Below are 23404 nucleotides of genomic sequence, written 5' to 3' on the forward strand. Positions count from 1 at the left end.
AACACTTTTTGTTATTACATCCTTCGGATTCCTTCTTCTTCAGCAAGTACTTCATAAACAACACTGGCCAAAGTTTTGTTCAGTATCTTCGTAGGGTACCATCTGTTAATATCCTTCCATGCTATTACAGAAGCATAAACTGCATCTTTAAGATCAAAAGAAGCCTGAAATTTCCACACACTACAGTCAGAATTCATTAATTTGAGAGTGAAAGATGCCCAATAATCCACTCTTGAACTTCTGGATGGCACCTTGATTCATTGGCTGGATTAAAGAAGTCCTTTTTGCAGGCAGGTAGGTGATAAAGCTGTTTGCACAATTAAGATTCAAAGTTGGAAGATGTCCCCTGCAGTTATCTAGGAAAAGAATCCCTTAGCTGGCCTTAAGCATTCTGAGGTATTCTTTCAGACCCAGTATCACATTAGTAAAAACCAGTTCTGTACAGGAAGATGTGTTGCTCCTACAGGCTTCCAGACATTTCTCACAAACAATAATAATTCTGTTTTTCTCTTTTAACTTCAAAGAAACTATGAGGATTCTGTATTCCTCAGTCAGATTATTATTGGGCAAATAATGTCAAAAGTACAGATTCATCTTTGTTATTAAATTGATAAGATGTCAGATTATGCTTCTGGACTAAAAAATTGAAAACCTCATGAAGTTGTCTGTAGGCTCAGCATCAGCAACTCCAGGTCATAACAGACATGCTTATAAATGCTGTGTGATGTAATCTGAAAGTATAATGTAGCTTCACATCAGAATATATGACTTTTCAGTGAACATTGTTAACTTTATATTACTAAAAAGTAACACAAATCTTGATATTAGATTTTTTAAGTGCTTATTTGAAAACTATGTACACAATCCATGTCAAACAGTGTAGGAATTTTCCACAGTTGTCACTTGTCAGTTCTCTAAAGGGTCTCAATATAGCTCTAAATGATTGTAACTAATGCTCTAATCACTTGAATATTGGTAGTTCTTAACTAGCCACGTGCATCAAAATCACTGGAAGAGTCTTTAGAAATACAGCTATGTTGACTGTGGCACAGGCCCATAGAATGTGCAGGTTAAGAACCATTTTGTTAACTCACCTATTTTGAAGTTATTAATGATCACAATTCTCTTTATATCTTCTTCACCGTTGTTTTTTACTTCTAATTTCTGCCTTACAATCAAAATTATAGGCTTTCTTTTCACATGTTGACCATTTTTAATATCTTTCCTTGATATTTGCTTTAGGCTGTTTTAAGTGTCAGTAGGATCAATTAAGTAGAAGTTCCTTAAAATAATCTCAACAGTCTAGGATTAGACTTCTGAAGTATATCACAGAAGATGGCCAAGGCCAGAAGCATTTAGTAACTAGTTTCGCTTTTATTCTGCTGAGGAGCTGTGTCATAAAATTTCAGTCAGGTAATTGTCAGAGAAGCCAGGTCTCCTGAGATGACCCACTCTGCCAGTTTGATGCTCCAGCCCCTCAGGGTGCCCCACATGGAGTAGGCCACTGGCATTAGGCTTTGGGAGCTTTCTGGGCAGCATTAGAATTTCCAGACTATAAAACCACATTGAGAATCTGCTACCCAATCAATAGTGAATTCTCATTGAAGAAAATATAGAATGTATAAAGGTCTAGTCCCAACTGTTGAGAAATATACAGGATTTGAACATGAGAAACATTTAAAATAACAAACAACACAGGATCCTATATATGCTTTCACTTTATGTTCAGCAAAATCAGTCTGTTCTTGGATAAATCTGGTGGCTAAATTTGGCCAGAGAAATAATAGCACATTTTCACCTTAATTATTAAAGTCTGTAACTCAAAACACTAAAAATTATTCAGTTTTAGACCCTTAGCTAGTGGCATACTACCAAACTGTTCACAAATTCACATACCTGTTCCAAAATCTTTAGTGTGTTTGTTACGCTTCCTTTTTGATGGTATAGTTATCCCATTGTGTGTCCAGGACCTGTGGTACAAAGTTGAATAGCAGTAATGCTAGCAGGCATTGTTTTTGTCTTTGGTTTTAATGATAATGCTATTTGCAAGGTATTTTTGATAAATACCCTTTATCAAGTCTAGAAAATTTTCATTTAAAATTTTAAATTTTCATTTCATTTGATGAAGGCTTTTTTTTTTAAATCACATATGTGTCAAACTCTGTCAAATGGTTTACTGAATGAATCGATTTTCCCCCTTTAGTCATATGATAAATTGCTTAGATTTTCTAATGTTGAATAGCATTCTGTGTTTTGGTGCTCTGGAACACTGTATAGCTTCAGAATTACCTGAAAAGTCCATGCAGACTTTGTGTTCTGGAGAGCTGACAACTCCCAAGTCACCCAGCACATTTCTAGTTGTTGTATTACCCAGAGAAAATGCTGAGATAGTGTGAATGTGATGATATAGGCTTATTAACACATTGATTCTTAACACACTGACAAAATCAGAATCAACTGAGTTAATTCCAATGCCATATGAACGATAAAGTGCAGAATTCCTAATGTGACAAATAAAACTTTGCATGGTCAGCCAAGTGTGGTGGCACACACTGTAGTCCTAGCAACTTGAGAGGCTGAAGCAGGAGGATTGTAAGTTCAAAGCCAGCCTCAGCAAGTTAGCAAGGCTCTAAACAACTTAGAGAAACCCTGTCTCAATAAAAAAGGCTGGGAGTGTGTCTCAGTTTTTAAGTGCCCGTGGGTTCAATCCCTGTTACAAAAACAAAACAAGTGTCCCTCCTGCACTGTCTACTGGGATAACCACTAGCTAAATATGTTTTTGAAATGTGGTTAGTGCAACTGAAGGACTGGCTTTTTAAAATTATTATTTCATTTTCATTTCAATTTAAATTTAAATGGACACATGTGGCTTGCTAGTGGTTACACTTTGAGGCAACACAGATCTGGAGTCTAGGCCTTATCTAATCTTCTATCCTGCCTTCTACCACCTCTTGCATCCCTTACATTCTAGCTGAATTTAATTACTTGATGTTTTACAATTGTACTGTGCTTTTTAAATGTTCTTCTCTGCCCAGCATGCCTCCTTACCAGCCACCTGGAGACTTATGATTCATTCCTGAGGACTCTATTTTTAAGTGTGGTCAAGTCATGAAGCCTTTCTTGGCCCAGCTTTCCTCAGAAGAGTTGGGGCTTCCTCTTCTGTATCCTCACTGTACTTAGACATCCAGTGCACTGTGATTATTACACTTAACTCCCTACTGTCTTTTTAGTACTTTCAAAGTAGAAAGCACTTATCTTTATCTTTATATTTATCTTTCTGCTCTCAGGCTTTAGTTTAGTACATTATAGGTTCTCAGAAAATACCTGACTTATACCAGGAGTTAATAAATAATCAGTAGAAATGGGCAAGGCTTGTTCGTGGGAGAGTTTTTTGTGTGTCTACAGGGAAGTATGGGACTTGGGAATAATGGTAAATAAACCATTATATAAGGCTCTTTGAATTCAAGAGAAGCCATTTAGGTTTGCTTGATTCTACCGGAAAATGAGCATGATTGAAAGTTCTGGGCAAGAGGCTAAGCATCTTTTCAGGGCATTATGTCTTGTGTTAAGCCACTGGTGGATTCAAGTACAGAATATCCAATCAGGTGTCAGCCTGGCAACTTGACACAGTTGGCAGCCTGTGGCATCAAGACACTGGGCCATGAAGAATTGTAGCATATGTCACCCCAGAGCAGATCTGCCTTAATATTGAGGCAGCTTCTTTTTATCTAGCCACTTTGCAGGTGCTCCCAGCTGTGACTGTACTCTTTTTTTAGGGAAGGCATCTTGCTAATTCAAGCCTGCCCGCCCCCCCCCCCCCCCGCCCCCCACATACACACCAGCTGAAATCTCCATATGGGACCAGCACTGTAGTGCAGTATAAACAACTTTGTGAGCTTTTCAAAGGCAAATGGAGTAAATGCAGGATACTAAGAATTTTCTAATGAGTAGATAGATGAGAAATTGGTATTAGAAAAAGGAAAGATTAGGAGGGCTTGAGAACAGAAATAATGGTTCATTTTTTCAGGCAAAATATGTGGAGAAAATAAGCAAATATCTTGGGCTTACCCCATGATTTGGGTTAGGAAAAAATGGGCAGGCAGAGGGTGGTCAGGAATAGTTTTTCTAGAATGATAATGATGGAAGACAATTGGAATATAAGGATAAAATATATGGAGAGGAAATATGGGCAGCAGGCATTCTTCATCATGTCAGAAGGTGGTCAGTAAAAGGAAGGAAGAAAAATATGTGGCATAGTAACTAGAGTGGAACCTGTGCAATCAAATTAAACTAGTTTAGGAAACAAGCTGACCTGTTTGTGTTTGAAGACAGAGGAGATAGAGCCAGTAGAAATAAAATCAAAGACATTTAAGGAATGGGGAAAGAGTTGGATAAGGATGAGACTAGTTAATTTTAAATGGAAAAGGTAAGACTGTTCTTGGAATATTGAAAGATAAAGCAGGGATGAGGTACCACATCAGAGCATGGATGTGGCAGGAGGCACAGAAAGAGAAGAGCAAATGTGGCCAAAATGTAACTGTTAAAATTAATAATATTGGGGCTGGGGGTTGCAGCTCAGAAGTAGAACACTCACCTAGCATGGGTTCAGTCCTCAGCACCACATAAAAATAAATAAATAAAATAAAGGTTTCCTGTCCAATTACAACTAAAAAATAAATTATTTTTAAAAAATTAATAATATTGCTTTTCCTGCAGCTAACAAAATTAATGGAATACCCTCAGGATGTGGAGGAGGAGGAGGGAGTGGAGCTAGTGGCCAGAGAACTCCACTATTTGAAACTTACTCTGATTGGGACAGAGAAATCAAAAGGACTGGTGCTTCTGGGTGGAGAGTTTGTTCTATTAATGAGGGTTACATGATATCTACTTGGTAAGTCCAATTTTAACAATATTGTATATAACTAGAAGTGACTTTTCTGAGAGGAATAATAAAATTCTGCTGCCTTTGATAACTTTCAGGTTATGGTTAAAAGAATATTTTTAAATAATGTTTTAACAGATATATTATTTTAAAGATAAGGGCATTTTTACATTTTGTAGTACCAATATCCTTTGAAAGAAGTTGACATTTATTCCTTATTGTCAAGAATAATTTGATCAGTGCTTGTTTGTATTTTATTTTGTAATCATCTTTTAAAGTTGGTTTGTTCACATCAAAGTCCAAAGACGTTTATGCTGAATTTGCTTCATATATTTCTTAGCCTTTTTAATGTAAATGGTCTTCTCCTACCTCCTTTATACTTAGCACTTATTTGCAAACAAAGCCAGGTCATTTGTTCTGTAGAATTTTCCATTCTAGATATTGCTTGTTTTTTCCTTGTGATATCCTCTACCTCTTGTATTTCCTGTAAAACATTAGCTCTAGAGTTGCAATTGGATCCAGTTTTAGTATGTTTTGACAAGAATGTTTCATTAGATGGTACTCTGTGCCTCCTGGTATATTAAGTCCAGTCTCCAGCCAGTCATTTGGTGTGTCTGTGTGTTTCTGTCTCTCTCAGGCTGTCTCACTTTGTCTTTCTCTTTCTGTGTCTGTCTGTGTACTCTCCACCCCCATACATTTGTAGTGCTCACTGACCAGTAGGCTGTAGAGCTGTCAGCCTGCTTCATCCAGTGCAGATTTACCTTTTTTATATCAGGGTTTTAGCTGCAAAAATAGTTTTCACTAAGAGTGAGGATGATTACCTAATCCATCATTTTATTAAGGATTAATATTAGTCATATTCTAATTCTGTCATCTTTTGGTTTTCTATCAGATTTTTTTTTTCCCAGCAGCTCTATAATACCCTAAATACAGTTCATACAAGAAAAGCAGTGTACATCTTTACTTTTTCTCCTTTACTTACAGCTTTTTAGAATAGTGAGCTAGTTCACTAGAATCCTTCATAAGTGACCAGGAATTTTTTTTTTTATTTGTCTAATATCATTTAGTACTGGTGAAAGTTTTGGAATGTTTTAAGATCATTGATATCCTCAGTGGTTCATTCACATAATTACCTTAACATGTGCTACCCTGTTATTACTGGTTGATCCAGTACTGGGAACTTTGGGAACTTTTAAGTGTACAGATCTGGGAAATGTATGTTGGGGCATGTAGCTGTTGTCTTCCACTTCCTCTTGAATTTGACCTGTGTGGCCATTCTGTCCTGGTATACATGTAAGAAGCATATTATAGGGCCTAAATAACCTGCTTCTGTCCACCTTCCAGGCAGAATGAAGGAAAAAAGGAGTTTTTTGTTGTTGTTTTTTGTTTTTTTTTTTTTTTTTGAGGTTGCAGTGAGCACACCCACTAGTAATTGTTGTTTGGTCTGTATCCTAGAGTCTGAAGATGCTTTAAAGGGATGAATAGGATAGACGATGAAAATAAGAGAACAGTAGCTAAAAATTCTTGGTAGATTTATGGGGTTTGTTTTGTTCACCTGGCATTTTCTTACCCATAGCCTTTCAAGAGAGTGCATGTTTGATTAGTAGTCTAGCGTGTGTTTGATTAGTCTTCTGGAAAATATTTCATTTTAAAGAATTTTTCTCATGCTGTAAATTTTAAATTTGTGAGAATTGACCACATCACAAATTACAGACTGAGAAGTGCAGGATCATTAGTGCCCCTCACCAACGTGGCTATTAAGTGGAATACACATTAAGTAGGGATAAATTTGTTTAATTATAGATGAGTTCTCCACAGTCCATTGTTCTGTCTTTGAGTACAGGACTCATGTATGATCTCTCTCTCTCTCTTTTTTTTTTTTCCTCTCCAGCCTTCCAGAATACTTTGTAGTGCCAAGTTCTTTAGCAGACCAAGATCTGAAAATCTTTTCCCATTCTTTTGTTGGAAGAAGGATGCCAGTAAGTGCTTTCTGTTGGATGTGATTGATGCTGATATCCATTGTTTCTACCCAGTGAAGTACAGATTCTGTCTCTCTTGTAGCTCTGGTGTTGGAGCCACTCAAATGGCAGTGCTCTTGTGCGAATGGCCCTTATCAAAGATGTGTTGCAGCAGAGGAAAATTGACCAGAGGTAATTGACAATTGATCTTTGACATTTTAGGAAGTTTTACTTGTCATAAATAGGTTTAGTAAGTCTCTTACTAATTGCAAATAGTTGGCATGGTCTTATTAGTTACCATCATATATTCTATATAAGAATTGCCATTTTGTAAAAAATATGAATATATTAAAATTAAAAGTTATAGTCAATATAATTTAATTCTTTGGTTTATAAAACACCTTTGTACCTTATTTCATTGGCATTTTGCAATAATATTGCCTTTAACAACTTTCAGAGTACTTGATTTCCAGTTGACACAGTTCAGAATAAATCAAACTTTTCTTATGGTGCAGTGTGTTTTCTTTAGGTCTGTGGCGTCATGATACCTAAGACAGTGGTTTTGAAACTTTTGGAAATATTTTAAAACAAGTTTGGCAGCGTCTGCTAGTGAGCAGTAACCTCTGTATCACTGAAGTAGAAGGCATTTCTCAGATATCCTCATTGCAGTGGGCACATTCTTAATAATTCTCACTATAATGCCCTTACATTCTCAACTGCTGCTGCTTTCCACTGTCCCACTGCCCCTTTCCTGACCACCACTCTGTGTCCTCTGCAGGCCCATCCTTTTCCTTCTCTAGACATCATATAGAATCTAAGGCCACTTCCTCCTCATACTCTATGTTCCCTTCCTAATGAAGATCACTCAGGTTGTGGCTTTAATGATCACCATATTTATATCTCCAGTCTAATTTGACATCTTTCATATGGAGATCTCTAAGGCCCTTTAAACTCATTATGTCCAAAAACCAGACTCAACAATATGGCCATCATGCCTCCCCCAGCCTGCTCTCAGAAACTGAGGGATTAGCCTTAATGTCTTCCTCTTTCCTTTCCTTCCCCATCTCCAGTCCCTCATCAGATTTTGTCACTTCACTTTTCAGAAATCTTATAATCCCATGTGCTTCTATGTAGCTTTGCCCTATCCATTTGCCTTATCTATGATTTCTTCCTTCTGGGTCCCCTCTCCTCCAGGGCTCTAGCTACCTGGATGTATCCTAGTCTTTTTGCTTTCCTGACATTTTCCATTGCTCTTCCTTCTTCCTGTGCCACCTTCTTTATGCTTTTCTGTGAGTATACTTCACTCCATCCACTTGGTACTTGCTCCTTCTTTCTCATTTCAGATTCTCCTCCTTAATATAAACCTTCTCCAATCCCACAAAACCAAAGACTGTGTTCTCTAATATGCGGATGCTAATTCATAAGTAGGCAGCGGGGTGCGGAGGGCACACTAGGGGAGAATAGCATTATCTTATATTAGGTAGAGGAAAGTGATGGGAGGGGAAGGGAGGGAAGGGGATGTGGGAATAGGAAAAATAGTAGAACGAAACAGACATTATTACTGTATGTATATATGTAACTACATGACCGATATGATTCTGTAACGTACACTCAGAAAATGAAAAATTATATTTCATCTATGTATATCAAAGTGCATAAATACATTCTACTGTCATGTGTTACTAATTAAAACAAATTTAAAATTTTTTTTAAAAAGATAAACCTTCTCCATGTCCAAGATGAGATCAGGACTCAGTTCTGCGTGTTCTAGAGCCCTTGAACCTTTTTTCATCACACTTGATTCTGTCATACTACGAGTTGTGTATTACAGTTTGATTCCTGATCTCTTTCTCACTAGACTGTAGACCCCATGGTGAATGTGTCTGTGTTATGTACCATTATATAGTTATCCCAAGAAAGCTCCTAATATTTATTAAATTTCTTGTTGAGTAAATGAGGAAAAAATGAACAGATCTTAGAAAACAGACTTATAGAACATCCAAATGTCACAGTTTGTTTTTGGAACAGCCTGATCTTAGGGTTTTTTCAACAGTCAAACGTTGAAAGTCACATTTGCCAAAGCAAGTAGCTGTCAAGTTATCTTGAAATGACCCTTAAGTTTTCTAAAGAAAAAGTACAACCATTCACATTAATCCTTATTTTAACTTTATCTTAATCCTGTTAGATGGATTTTACTTTTATCTTTATCCTATTAGAATTCACTGACCCTTCTGTTATATATACTTCAAGTTTTATTTTCACTAACATGTACTATTTAAATGCTCAGTTAGGAATTTTGCCATTAAAAGAAAGATTGCAGCACTACTGGATGAGAGTTAATTAGAAAACCTTATAAGCAGTGACCATTTTAATTATTTAATTTCTTAGACTAAGTATTATTTTAGTACCCTGGGTTTTTTAGCAATCCTATTCTTTATAAATAGTACAGATTCTCTTTGTTGTCCAATCATCTGCACATTTTTTTCCCTCAGAAGAAAGGTTTCTATAACAGATACACTTATTTTCCTCCACAGGGCCTTTGCACTATCCTTCTGCCTACAGTACTTTCCCCTAGATTTTTGTGTCACTCATCATGAGAGTTCAACTTCAGTATCATTTTCACAGAGGAACCTTTTGCTGACTGTATAACATAGTCTGTAGTTACTTGATTACATCTTCCAGAGCATTAACCATAGCCTGTTATTTTTCCATTATTTATCTTACCATCAACCAGAATGTTATCTCCATGAGGGTAAAGACCTAGCCCATCTTGTTTATATCTCTATTTCCAGCTATTAGGATAATGCTTTGATTTAAAGTACTCAATAATACAAGTCGAAGAAATTACTGATTATTAACTAAAGAATTTGTCCTTATTAGGATTTGTAATGCAATAACTAAAAGTCATCCACAAAGAAGTGATGTTTACAAATCAGATTTGGATAAGATCTTGCCTAATATTCAAGAAATACAGGCGGCATTTGTAAAACTTAAGCAACTGTGCGTTAATGGTAATTTCCTTTTTATTTTGTCTATAGATGTAATATAATGACTAGAGGGATGAAGAATTATATGAGAACTGTCAGGAGAGGTGATGTTTCTTAAAAACATAGAAATAGGTATATTTAAGAAGACTGTATTTTTTTCAATTTACATTTTATTGTATGAGACTGCCAACCCCCAGAAAATGAAGTTTTACACTGCTTTCTATTTTGGAGAGAAAAAAATGAACCTTTTAAATCTCCTCCAAATCATGAAAGTTATAATAGAATATCTTTACAAAAGCATTTGCTAAGTAGAGCACTGTATTACCTTACAGATTTTAATGCATATAGTTACATATAATGACTTGATATGGGTCTCCATTAAAGCCATATTGTAAGTATGGCCTCAGAGTTCTAATCTCTGTTTGAGCAAACTCTTAAGCAGTTAGCGGGTGCCCTGAGGAAGTCACATTAAGGTATATTTAGCAAAAACGGTTCCTCCTTGAGAGAGCCCCTGTATCACCTGAGAATCAGGAGAGGTGGTCTTGTAGTAGGTCTGGAATGTGTGTGGGCACTGGCCTCCAAGGAGAGCTTTTCAGGGGCAAGGTATTTTTAAAACACAGTACCTTGAATGATTATCCACACCCTGGGTGGGGCAGTAAAGGTGCCCTCTCGTGCCTACACTGGTCAGCCCCCAGGTCCATGTACAGAGAAAGACAGCAGGGGAGGACAGAACTCTGCAGTAAGGAAGCTGTGAGGTAGGGCCTGGACAGCTATTTGCACAGTTCTGGAGTACCTAAGTAGAGGTGTGAGCTGACCAGGAAGACTGGGAATCACAAACTCTCAGGAGAGAGAGTTAAGTCAGACTCATATTTCCCTGAAAGAGCCAAGGAGTAAAAGGGATTTAGGGAATGCTTTGTTTTGCTTTTTAATAGAACTGTCTTACATGTTTACTAAAGTAAAAATGCATGATATTTTCTTAAAGCCAACTTTTAGTATTAGAAACTATGCTGTTGTATCTCTTAACTCTGATTACCAATCATGTAAAAATAACTTTTAAAAGCCTAAAAATGTGTTTGTGTGTATGTGTATACACACTTAAATATACCTGCCATATGTATTACAGAGCCTTTTGAAGAAACTGAAGAGAAATGGCTGTCTTCACTAGAAAATACTCGGTGGTTAGAATATGTCAGGTTTGCCAACTTCTTCCTCCTTTTTTATTTTAACATTTTATTTTGAAATAATTGTAGATTCACAGAAGGTGCAAAAGGGATAGAGAGAACTATGCACTCTTCACCTGCATCTCCCAGAAGTAACATGTTAAATAACTGAAATATAGAATGATAACTATGAAATCAACATTGATTTCACCAGTTTATGAATGTTCTGTGTGTGGGGGGGGTGTGCATACACATGTACTTCTGTGCAATCTTGTCACATGTATAGATTCACAGAACTACTACTATAGTCAAGGTACAGAACTATTCCATCGCCACAAGGCTCCTTTGTGCTGCCCTTGTTACAGTTGGGTCTCTACCTCCTTCTCATGAATGTTATATAAATAATCCCTTCCTTTTTATAAAGGGTTAATGATTTTCCCAATACAAAAATCATAAAATATACTCTGAAGAATCATATAAATACCAAAGAAATTCATAAACATTGAGAATATAAATGTATATAATGAAAGTTGAGTTTTGCTTGATTCCATGCACTTTTAAAATATATTTGTGCTGGAATGTTGATATTTAACAGTATTTTTCCCTTTCTCTTTTCAGGGCTTTTCTTAAACATTCAGCAGAACTTGTGTATATGCTAGAAAGCAAACATCTCTCTATAATACTACAAGGTAATTTAAATAATTCCTGAAACATCATGCCAGCCAGCTTTGGTGATTGATGGTTCATAGTCAAGTAAATTACATCAGTTTTAGCTATCTTTTTTTTAATGTGATTTTTAAAATTTTTTTCTTTTTTAGTTATACATGACAGTGTTTTGCTACATCACACATACATGGAGTATAACTTCCCATTCCTGTGGTTGTATGTGATGTGTCATGTATTCATATATGAACATAGGAAAGTTATGTCTAATACATTCTACTGTCTTTCCCATTCCCATTGCCCCTCCCCCCCACTACCCCATGTCCAATCCAGTGAACCTGCACTCCTCCCTCCCCACTGCCTATTGTGAGTTAGCATCAGCATATCACAGAGAACATTCAGCTTTTGGTTTTTTAAGGGATTGGCTATTTCACTTAGCATGATAGCTTACAGTTTCATCCGTTTACTAGAAAATGCCATATTTTATTATTCTTTAAGCCTGAGTAATATTCCATTGTGTATATGTACCACATTTTCTTTATCCATTCATTTATTTAAGGGCACCTAGATTGATTCAATAGTTTACCTATTGTGTGTTGAGCTTCCATGAACATTGATGTGGCCACGTCCCTATAATATGCTGATTTTAAGTCCTTTGGATATAAACCAAGGAGTGGGATAGCTGGGTCAAATGATGGTTCCATTCCAAGTTTTCTTTTTCTTTTTTTTAATTGATTTTTTAAAGAAAAATTTTAAATGACAGTGGAATGCATTACAATTCTTATTACATGTATACAGTACAATTTTTCATATCTCTGATTGTATATAAAATATGTTGACACCAATTTGTGTCTTCATACATGTTCTTTGGATAATGATGTCCATCACATTCTACCATCCTTGCTAATCCCCTGCTACCTCCCTTTCCCTCCCATCCCTCTGCCCTATCTAGGATTCATCTATTCTTCCCATGCTCCCCCTCCCTACCCCAATATGAATCTGCCTCCTTATTTCAGACAAAACATTTGGCATTTGTTTTTTGGGGATTGACTAACTTCACTTAGCTTTATCTTCTCCAACACCATCCATTTACCTGAAAATGCCATGATTTTATTCTCTTTTATTGCTGAGTAAAATTCCATAGTGTATATATGCCACATTTTTTTTATCGATTCATCCATTGAAGGGCATCTAGGTTAGCTCCACAGTTTAGCTATTGTGAATTGTGCTGCTATAAACATTGATGTGGCTCTGTCCCTGTAGTATGCTGTTTTTAAGTCTTTTGAGTATAAACTGAGGAGAAGGATAGCTGGGTCAAATGGTGGTTCCATTCCCAGCTTTCCAAGGAATCTCCATACTGCTTTCCATATTGGCTGCACCAATTTGCAGTCCCACCAGCAATGTATCAGTGTACCTTTTTCCCCACATCCTTGCCAATGCTTATTGTTGTTTATCTTCATAATAGCTGCCATTCTGACTGGAGTGAGATGATATCTTAGAGTAGTTTTGATTTTCATTTCTCTGATTGCTAGAAATGATGAATATTTTTTCATATATTTGTTGATTGATTGTATATCCTCTTCTGAGAAGTATCTGTTCAGGTCCTTGGCCCATTTGTTGATTGGGTTATTTATTTATTTATTTTTTCTGATGCTTAGCTTTTTGAGTTCTTTATATACCCCAGAGATTAGTACTATATCTGATGTGTGAGGGGTAAAAATTTGCTCCAGGGATGTAGGCTCTCTGTTTACCTCACAGATTGTTTCTTTTGCTGAGAAGAAACTTTTTAGTTTGATTCCATTCCATTTATTGATTCTTGGTTTTAATTCTTGCTACCTTGCTCTTGGATAGGCAGAATTAATATTATCAAAATGACCAAAAGCATTATAGAGATTTAATGCAATTCCGATCAACATCCCAATAGCATTCCTCATAGAAATAGAAAAAGCAATCATGAAATTCATCTGGAAAAATAAAAGATGCAGAATAGCTTACACAGTCCTTAGCAGGAAGAGTGAAGCAAGTGGCATCACCATACAAGACCTTAAACTATATTACAGAGCAATCGTAACAAAAACAGCATGGTATTGGCACCAAAACATACTGGTAGACCAATGGTACAGAGTAGAGGAGACATAAACAAACCAACATAATTACAATTATCTTATATTAGACAAAGGTGCCAAAAACATGCAGTGGAGAAAAGATAGCATCTTCAACAAATGGTGCTGGGAAAACTGGAAACCCATATGCAACAAAATGAAATTAAACCCCTATCTCTCACCATGCACAAAACTCAACTCAAAGTGGATCAAGGACCTAGGAATTAGACCAGAGACTCTGCGTCTAATAGAAGTAGGCCCTAGTCTTCATCACGTGGGTTTAGGCTCCAACTTCCTTAATAAGACTCCCATTCCAAGTTTTCACTATACTGCTTTCCATAGTCGTTGCACCAATTTTTAGTCCCACCAGCAATGTACGAAATTTCTCCCACATCCCTGCCAACATTTATTGTTAATTATATTTTTGATATTTGCCATTCTGACTGGAGTGAGATGAAATCTTAATGTAATTTTAATTTGCATTTTTTTAATTGCTTGCGATGTTTATTATTTTTTCATAATATTTGTTAACTATTTATAATTCCTCTTCTGTGAAGTGTCTGTTCAGTTTCTTTGCCCATTTATTGATTGGGTTATTTGTTTGTTTGTTTGTTTGTTTTGTTGGTATTAAGTTTTTTGAGTTCTTTACATATCCTGGAGATTAATGCTCTATCTGAGGTGCAGGTGGCAAAGATTTTCTCCCATTCTATAGGTTCTCTCCATGTTCTTGATTGTTTACTTTATTTGTGAAGAAGCTTTTTACTTTGATACAATCCCATTTATTTATTCTTGATTTTACTTCTTGTGCTTTTGTGGTCTTGTTGAGGAATTCAGTTTCTAAGCTGACATGATGGAGATTTGGGCCTACATTTTCTTCTAGTAGGAATGGGGTCTCAAGTCTAATACCTAGGTCCTTGATCACTTAGAGTTGAGTTTCGTACAGGGTGAGAGTGGTCTCATTTCTTTCTATTACATATGGATTTCCAGTTTTCCCAGCATCATTTGCTGAAGAGGCTGTCTTTTTCCCCAATGTATGTTTATGGTGCCTTTGTCTCTGTCTTCTATTCTGTGCCATTGGTCTTCATGTCTGTTTTGGTGTCAGTATCATGCCATTTTTGTGATGCCTCCTGCATCATTCTTGCTGAAGATTGATTTGGCTATTCAGGACCTCCTATTTTTCCAAATTAATTTCATGATGCCTTTTCTATATCTATGAAGAACATATCAAAACCTTAATAGGAATTGCCTTAAATCTGTTGTTTAGTGCTTTTGGTAGTATTGTGATTTTGACAATATTTTCTCCTACTCTATGACTTTCTAAATATTTTCCTAATATCTTTTGAAGCACTAATTTTAAAATTTGGTGAAGTACTATTTATCCATTTTTTTTCTTCTTGGATCATGTTTTTGATGTCATATCTAACAACTATTTTCCTAATGCAAGTCATGGATATTTTTTTCTCTATGTTTCCTCCTATATATAAGTTTTATAGTTTTAGCTCTTACATTTAGCTCTGTGGTCCATTTTAAAATACTAATTTATCTAAAAGTCTACAGTGTTTTATACTTGCTAGAATCCAGTATAATTTTCCTACGTAGATTATTTTGAAGATAACCTTTGCATAGAATACTGAATTATCTAGTTTATCTCTACTTCCCTTCACCATTTCTGTTTGTTGTCATCATTTTCTTTCCATTTTATTGACAGAGGAGGAGGGAAGAGACTTAAGCTGTCTTATAGCTTCTCTTGTGCAAGTGATGCTGGATCCATATTTTAGGACAATTACTGGATTTCAGAGTCTGATACAGAAGGAATGGGTCATGGCAGGATTTCAGTTCCTAGACAGATGCAACCATTTGAAGAGATCAGAAAAAGAGGTAACAAATGTCTAATAAGAGTTTATAATAACTATGTAAGTGAAAATCACTTTTGGAAGGTCACATTTCCTTAAAATGAGGTGCATGAGTTAAGAACTTGAGTTTTTTTTGGCGGGGGCATCCTTGTAACAGCTGTGGGGTAGTGGCTGCCTTGAACCCAAAATTAGGCTGTGGAAGGCCCTATAGTATCTTATGGGCCAGACAGTGGGGTCAATTTTTACAGGGTGTTTCAGAGAGGACTATTTAACCCGTGGGAACACATTATAAGAGATGTTGGCAGTGGCTGCCCTGGGCGGCATACCATGTGGCCTAGAGCCTGATACCAAACTGTTTTCTGAAATTTGGGGAAGTTTTCTGAATGCTGAGCCCAGAAGGTGAAATAAAAAATTAGTTATAGAATTTGGTAGAGTGTTTTATGTTCTAAAGAACTGTTTCCAAGACATGCTTAAACACATATTTTGCTCTTCCCCATTCATGCAGTGGCAACCTGCTCATTAGTTTGCTTTTCCACTTTAGCTTATACTTAACAGGCAAATAAAGGTCATGATGTTTATCATGATCAAACATATTTCTTAGGTTTGACATAGATATGTTTGTTCTGTTCACACTGTCTTGACTGAACGTAGGAGCCAAATGTTTTAGACTTAGCTGTTTTCTTATAATCCCTTAATAACAGAAATAATTTGGAAATTAATGTGAACACCATTAAATAATCTCATTGTCTGTATTTGCCAGTCTCCCTTATTTTTGCTCTTCTTGGATGCAACATGGCAACTGTTAGAACAATACCCGGCAGCCTTTGAGTTTTCTGAGACTTACTTAGCAGTGCTTTGTGACAGTACCCGGATTTCACTGTTTGGCACCTTCCTGTTCAACTCTCCTCACCAACGGGTGAAGCAAAGCACAGTAAGTGACATGGTGGCTGTAGCTATGTGTTTTTTTGTCTTTTTGTTACTTACAACTTTGAAATGTAATTGAACTATAATTAACAGCGTGTTTTTAAAAGATTACTCTTTCAAGCTGAAATTTTTGAATGCATTAAAGACAAAACCCTAGAAAGTTATTTTTAATTGCTTTTTTAAAATTGCTTTTGAAAATTATTTTTTATAAATGAACATTTTGGGTTTTCTCTAATTCATAATAAACTAATTTAAGAATATGATTACTTTGGGGCTGGGGATGTGGCTCAAGCGGTAGCGCGCTCGCCTGGCATGCGTGCGGCCCGGGTTCGATCCTCAGCACCACATACAAACAAACGTCTGCCGAAAACTAAAAAAATAAATAAATATTAAAAAAATTCTCTCTCTCTCTCTTTAAAAAAAAAGAATATGATTACTTTTTTAAAAATTTCATATGTTCCTTTTAGTTATATATGACAATAGGATTCATTTTGACATAATTATAAAAGCATGGATTATTATTTGTTCTAATTCAGTCCCCAGTACCCCAGTATTTCCCCCACTCTGCGTTCTCTTCCCTCTACCCAACTGATCTTTCTGCTCTTTACTTTGTTTGTTTAAATTAGTGTCTGATGGGTGTACATGATGGTGAGATTCACTGTGGTACATTCATATATGTACAAAGAATGTTAGGTTAGATTCATTCCACTCTCCCTATCTCATTCCTCCTCCCTTCTCTTCATTCCCCTTTGTCTACTCCACTAATTTTTGTTTTTAAATCCCTCTACTCTTACTTTGGATTAGTTTCTACATATCAGAGAAAATATTTGACATTTAACTTTTGGGAACTGGCGTATTTCACTTAGCATGATAGTCTCCAGTTCCATTCATTTACTGATAAATGCCATAAACTCATTTTTCTTTATGGCAGAGAAAGACTCCATTGTGTATATATTCCACATTTTCTTTATCCATTCAACTGTAGAAGGGCATCTAGGTTGGTGCCGTAGCTTAGCTATTGTGAATTGTGCCATTATAAACATTGATGAGTCTGTGTCACTGTAGTATGTTGATTTTACATCTTTTGGATATATACTGAGGAGTGGGATAGCTGGGTCATATGGTAGTTCATTCCTAGTTTTTTAAGGAATCTCCATAATGCTTTCCAGAGTGACTGCACTAATTTGCAATTCCACCAACAAGGTATGAGTGTACCCTTTTTTCTACATCCTCAAATCTCCGTGTACACTGTTTTAATTTTTATTTTCCCTAATTGGCGGAGATATTGAACATTTTTCATATATTTGTTGAATATTTGTATTTTTATCTTTTCAGAAATGTCTATTTAGTTCCTTTACCCACTTATTTGATTGGGTTATTTATTTTTTGAGTTCTTTATATATCCTCAATGAAATTGATCTGTTTAAGCTTTTTATATTCTCATAGTTCAGTTTTGGTTGGTTATGTCTCTAGGAATTTGTTAGTATCTTCAAGATTCTCTAGCTTATTGGAGTATAAATTTTTAAAATAGTTTCTGATGATCCTCTGGATCCCAGAAGTGTCTATGATGATATTTCATTTTACATTTCAGATTTTGATAAGTTGAGTTTTTTCCCACTTTCTTTGGTTAGTTTGGCTAAAGGTTTATCAATTTTATTTATCCTTTCAAAAATCCAACTCTGTTTTGTTGATATTTTGTATTTCTTAAATCTCAATTTCATTGAGTTTGGCTCTGATTTTAATTATTTTCTGTCTTCTACTGATTTTGGTGTTTGTTCTTTTTCAAGGCCCTTGAGATGTAGTGTTAGATTATTTACTTGGGTATCTGTTTATTTTTTAATGTGTGAGCTTGGTGCTATCAGCTTTCCTTTTAGGACTGCTCTCATATTGTTCCTGAGCTTTTGATATGTTTTATCATTATTCTCATTTATTTCTAAGAATTTTTTAAATTTCTCTCCTAATTTTTTCTGGTATCCATACATCATTCAAAATTGTATTATTTTAATCTCCAGGTGTTAGAGTGCTTTCTATTTTTTTTATCTTATTGTTGATTTCAAATTTCATTCCATTGTGATCTGATAGAATCCCACTTATTATCTATTTTGTATTTGCTAAAATTTGGTTTGTGACCTAAAATATGGTCTATTTTAGAAAATGTTCCATGTCCTGCTGAGAAGAAAGTAAATTCAGTCATTAATGGATGAAGTATTCTATAGATGTTGGTTGGGTCCATATTATTATGTTTTTAGTTCTGTAGAATCTTCACTTAGTTTATGTTTAGATGATCTATCCACTAATGAGAGAGGTATGTTAAAGTCACTCAGTATTATTATACTGTGGTTTATTTGATTCTTAATATTGAGTGTGTTTGATGTACATAGACGTTCTATTGTTTGGGACATAATTATTTATGATCATTATATTTTATTGATGTATGATTATCTTAAGCAGTATAAAGTGATCTTCTTTGTCTCTTCTGATCAATCTTGGCTTAAAGTCCACTTTATCTGATATGGGAATAGCTAGCTCTGTTTGTTTATGAATCCCATATAAATGGTATGTTTTTTCCCCATCCTTTCACCTCCAGTCTGTGGATGTATTTTCCTATGAGGTGAGTCTTTTGCATGGTGTTGAGTCCTTTTTTTTTAACCCAGTTTGCCAGCCTGTTTCTTTTGATTGAAGAGTTTAGACTGTTTACATTAGTGTTATTGAGACAAGATTTTTATTTCCTGCCATTTGGATTTATTTCTAATGTTTAAAAATTGATTCTCCTTTAATTGATCATTATTCTAGTTTAACTCCTCCCTATCCTTTTTAAAAAAATTTTCATTTCTTCTTCATGAAACATTTGGTATGTTTTGTAGTGCAGACTTTCTAGTTATGAATTTTTTTAGCTTCTGTTTATCATGAGAAATTTTTATTTCATATTCAATTCTGAAGCTTCATTATGCTGGGTATAGTATTATTGGTTGGTATCCATTTTATTTCAGAGCTTGATGTTTATTATTCCAAGCCCTTCTGACTTTTAGTGTCTGGGCATTGAAATCCAGATTGGTTTACCTCTATATGTGACCAGTCATTTTTCTCTTGGCAGCTTTTAAAATTCTATCCTTATACTTATATGTTAGATATTTTTACTTCAATGTGTCTTGGAGTGGATCTTGTATATTTTGTATATTTGGAGTCCTATATGCCTCCTCTATTTGAATTTCCATTACATTCTTGAGGTTTGGAAATTTTTCTGATATTATTTAATTGAAAAGATTATGCATCAATTTAGCTTGTATTTCACAGCTTTCATCTATCCCAATAAATCTTCAACTCAACCTTTTAATGTTATCCCATATTTCTTGAATATTCTGTTCATGGAACATCTTTTCTTTATGGTTGACTTTATTTTCAAGGTTATATACCATGTATGAAGACCTGAAAATCTACTTTTAATGTGCTTCAGTCTATTGGTGATGTTTTTCATTTGGGCCTCATTGTATAAGATGAAAATGTTTTGTAAATTGTGAAATATTTTGTAAATTATTCTGGAGAGAGAGTTGTTTTTCTGGATTGTAGGTATGAAAGACAAAATGGAGTATTAGTACTCACAGTAGGGAGAATTTCATTAATGAGGAGCATCCCAAAGAAAAGGACTGAATGTGGGGTTTGATTATAGAAGCAGAAAATGGGCTCTGTGAGGGAGAGTGGAGGCTGGTCTCATCTCAGGCATGGAAGCCAGTTCTTAGAACACAGAAGGTAAGGAGGGAAGGCTGGCCCAGCATTGCCACTCTTGGGGAGCTCAGGGCTCAGAGAAACTAAGTCCTCTCCATGTTTTAGATTGAATACCTTGGGAAGGAAATTTATATAAACTTGCTTTCTTAAAAGGATTGAACCTTTCCAAAAACTGAACTGAGAACCAGTGATGAAGAGAGCTACGTAAAGCTGGTAAAGCTTACTTATTCCTAAGATAATGTTCTTCCAGTTCCTTGCTTTCATTTATTACACACTGTCATCATTTTTGTGCCTTTCCTGAGAGCTCATCCTTTCCTGGGCTCTGCTTGCCCCTCGGCTCTCTCCACCTTTTCCTTTGCTGCCCTGTGCACACAGCTGTTCACCCATGCACACAGACACACAGTGGGAACTTGGGAAAGGGACAAGGGACCAGGATGCCTACTGCCACATTTGACTAAATGTCCAATGAGAGGACATTGGCTTTGGGGTCCTGATGACATGGCATTGCTTTGGGTGGACTCCTGAGTAAAGAACTTGGGCCCAGAGATACTGTTGCTTATCCCTACTACTTGACTAGATTCTGGATATGTCAAGATTTACTGACAAATAGATCTTTATTAGAAATAAAAGGTAGAGTTTTTATAGTATTGCATCTGCTTTCTGTTTCATGTCATAGTGCTGTATTTATTTTTTTAAATTTGGCTATTTCAAAAGTTGTTTCTCAGACACATACTATCAGGAATCCCTCCTGGGTACTAACATAACTGCTGTACTCTTCCCCTTCTACACGTTTGCCATAAGCCAATGGTAGTTCCTGTTTTTTCCATTCTGAGGCCACCTTGGACATTAGTGGTCAGGAGCTGTTTGTGGAAAATCTGATTTTCCTTGGAGATACACATTTTCAGTTTTCATATTTTTTTTAAAAAGTGATTGTTTTTTATATACTTTGCTAAGGAATTTGAGGCTTCTGTTTTACTTGATTTCAACAATTTAAAGAAGATGGGTTGTTTTTATCCATCCATATATAGGACAAAATTTCAAATAACTAAAAAAAAACCTTTTAAGTACATTTGCTTAATGAATTTTTAATTATTTAAAATAAGAATATTTTCTAAAGCTTCTTAAAAATGCACTGCCATTTCATAGGTTAACCATTTTTTGATGATTCTAAGCCATCATTGCAGTAAAGAATATGCCTAGCTGTGACACAGCCACAGTCTCCTAATTGCTGTACTTTTAAAAATATTTATTCTTTGCATTTTTACTAATTTATAAAAAAAAACTTTATTTTTGTTTTGTAGCAAATTTGGAAAGTATTGAAATATATAGAACAGAAAATAAAAATCAATCATTTCCTACAATCCACAAACTCAGTACTAGGTATTATTTCCTCTAAGGAACTGTTATGCATAAACTTGAGGTAGCCTGCGTTAGTTAAGATGAGGGTCCTTTCTCCACACTGTTAAAGGTGAATGCTTAGTTTGAGTTTTCTGGAGGCTGCCATCCAGAGGAGCCCTATGCCCTCCTCCACAGTGAGGGCCTGGATGTCACCCCACGGCCTTAGGTTGCCTCCATTTATTGTGGTGAAAACCAGATCACCAGGCTTCATCATTCCAAAGTAGGGGCTTTGGCACATTCTAAGACTTTTTATGGTATCTTCTCTTATTAACATCCTTATTGTCTTCCTGGTTTGAAGGCTGGGAGCTCGATGAAGAGTCTGTTGCATTTGCTCATAGGGCAACAAGTACTGTTCTGGGGGTTTTAGATGCTCTAGTTCAGAACCTTTCACCTGCGTAATGATGAGGGCTCATCAAAAGAAAGGAGCCGAAATGAGAAAATCTTTAGCTGTGCATCCTTTCACACATGTTCAAATGTTTTACTTTGCAGGAATTTGCTATAAGCAAAAATATCCAATTGGGTGATGAAAAGGGCTTAAAATTCCCCTCAGTTTGGGACTGGTCTCTTCAGTTCACAGCAAAGGATCGGACGCTTTTCCACAACCCCTTCTACATTGGAAAGAGCACGCCTTGCATACAGAATGGCTCAATGAAGTCTTTTAAGCGAACGAAGGTTGGTTGTTGGTTTTGTTTTGTTGGTTTTGTTTTGTTGTTGGTTCCAATAGGGCACCAACAACAAAAACCTTATGTTGGCTCACACATAACCAAAACATCTTTTTCAGAACACAGGTATTAAAAGTAGTCATTCCATTGATCTTTCTTCTAATTTTTGTCTCCCCAAAGACAGTAGAATAAATCTGACCTCACATTCCTACATACATATACCACAGTGAATCTCACCAACACGTACATCCATAAGACACGAATTTAAAAAAAAAAAAAAAAAACTAAAATAGCAGAAAGATCAGTAGAATAGAGGGAAGGGAACAAGGCGTGGGAGGAAGGGATGGGAAGGGGAAGTGCTGGGGACTGAATTAGAACAAATTATACTGCATGTTTTTATAATTATGTCAAAATAAATTCTATTGTCATGTGTAGCTAAAAAGAATCAATTAAAAAAGGGAAAAAGAAGTTGCTATTTAGAGGTACATTAATGAAAGCCATAGTCAAAGATGACTACTTATTTCTAGAAAACTTGAAAGAATATAGCAAATATGATAAACTGCAGATCTCACTAAAAGAAAATAAACAATTCTTAAAAAAAAACAACAGTAAAGTCACTTCCCAAGTAACACTGTTAATGCAGGGTTTTGAGGGATCATTTCCTTTTTTACTAATGTAACCATATTTGACTTTTCTTCTTGATGTGTGAGGCTCACAAAGCCTAATCAGCAACTGAGAGTTGGCAGATCATATTTTGTGCCTAGAACCCTGTTTTCTGAAACACATCTAGTCTGCCCATTCTTTCTAGAATTAGCCAAGCCTAGTTTTGTTGTTGTTGTTGTTGTTGTTTCCTAACTCAGAAGCCATAAATGTGCACTCAAGGATTACTCACTCACCTTCCTACCCCTATTCAGGTGTTAGAGCCTTAAGGAGAGTTAACCCCTAAAAACAGTGTTATTCCAGGGAAGGAGAATTGGAATAAGCGTTAATCATAAGGGAAGGAATGAAAATGTTCTCTGCAGCTGAAATTCCATCCATGTTCCATAAATACTGAGTTTATGTTTGCCATTATACCTTTGGTCTTTCTTAAAA

General features: G+C 35.8%; 1 protein-coding gene across 5 annotated transcripts in view; it reads left to right on the forward strand.

The window, feature by feature from the left end:
• Positions 1-23404, forward strand: part of Mtmr10 (myotubularin related protein 10) — a 49262-nt gene that overhangs the window by 22644 nt on the left and 3214 nt on the right. For all 5 annotated transcript variants that reach the window (XM_046435644.2, XM_046435634.2, XM_046435652.2 and 2 more), the window contains 9 exons: positions 4717-4891; positions 6774-6861; positions 6944-7032; positions 9721-9851; positions 10951-11020; positions 11606-11676; positions 15461-15630; positions 16366-16536; positions 22140-22322. In XM_046435644.2, coding sequence (XP_046291600.1) covers positions 4717-4891; positions 6774-6861; positions 6944-7032; positions 9721-9851; positions 10951-11020; positions 11606-11676; positions 15461-15630; positions 16366-16536; positions 22140-22322 — 1148 coding nt within the window. The remainder of the gene's footprint in view (positions 1-4716; positions 4892-6773; positions 6862-6943; positions 7033-9720; positions 9852-10950; positions 11021-11605; positions 11677-15460; positions 15631-16365; positions 16537-22139; positions 22323-23404) is intronic.

This window comes from Marmota monax, unplaced genomic scaffold (assembly GCF_021218885.2).
Source record: "Marmota monax isolate L192 unplaced genomic scaffold, Marmota_monax_Labrador192_F-V1.1 WCK01_AAM20220418_F8-fsc00005, whole genome shotgun sequence".
Classification (NCBI taxonomy): Eukaryota; Metazoa; Chordata; class Mammalia; order Rodentia; family Sciuridae; genus Marmota; species Marmota monax.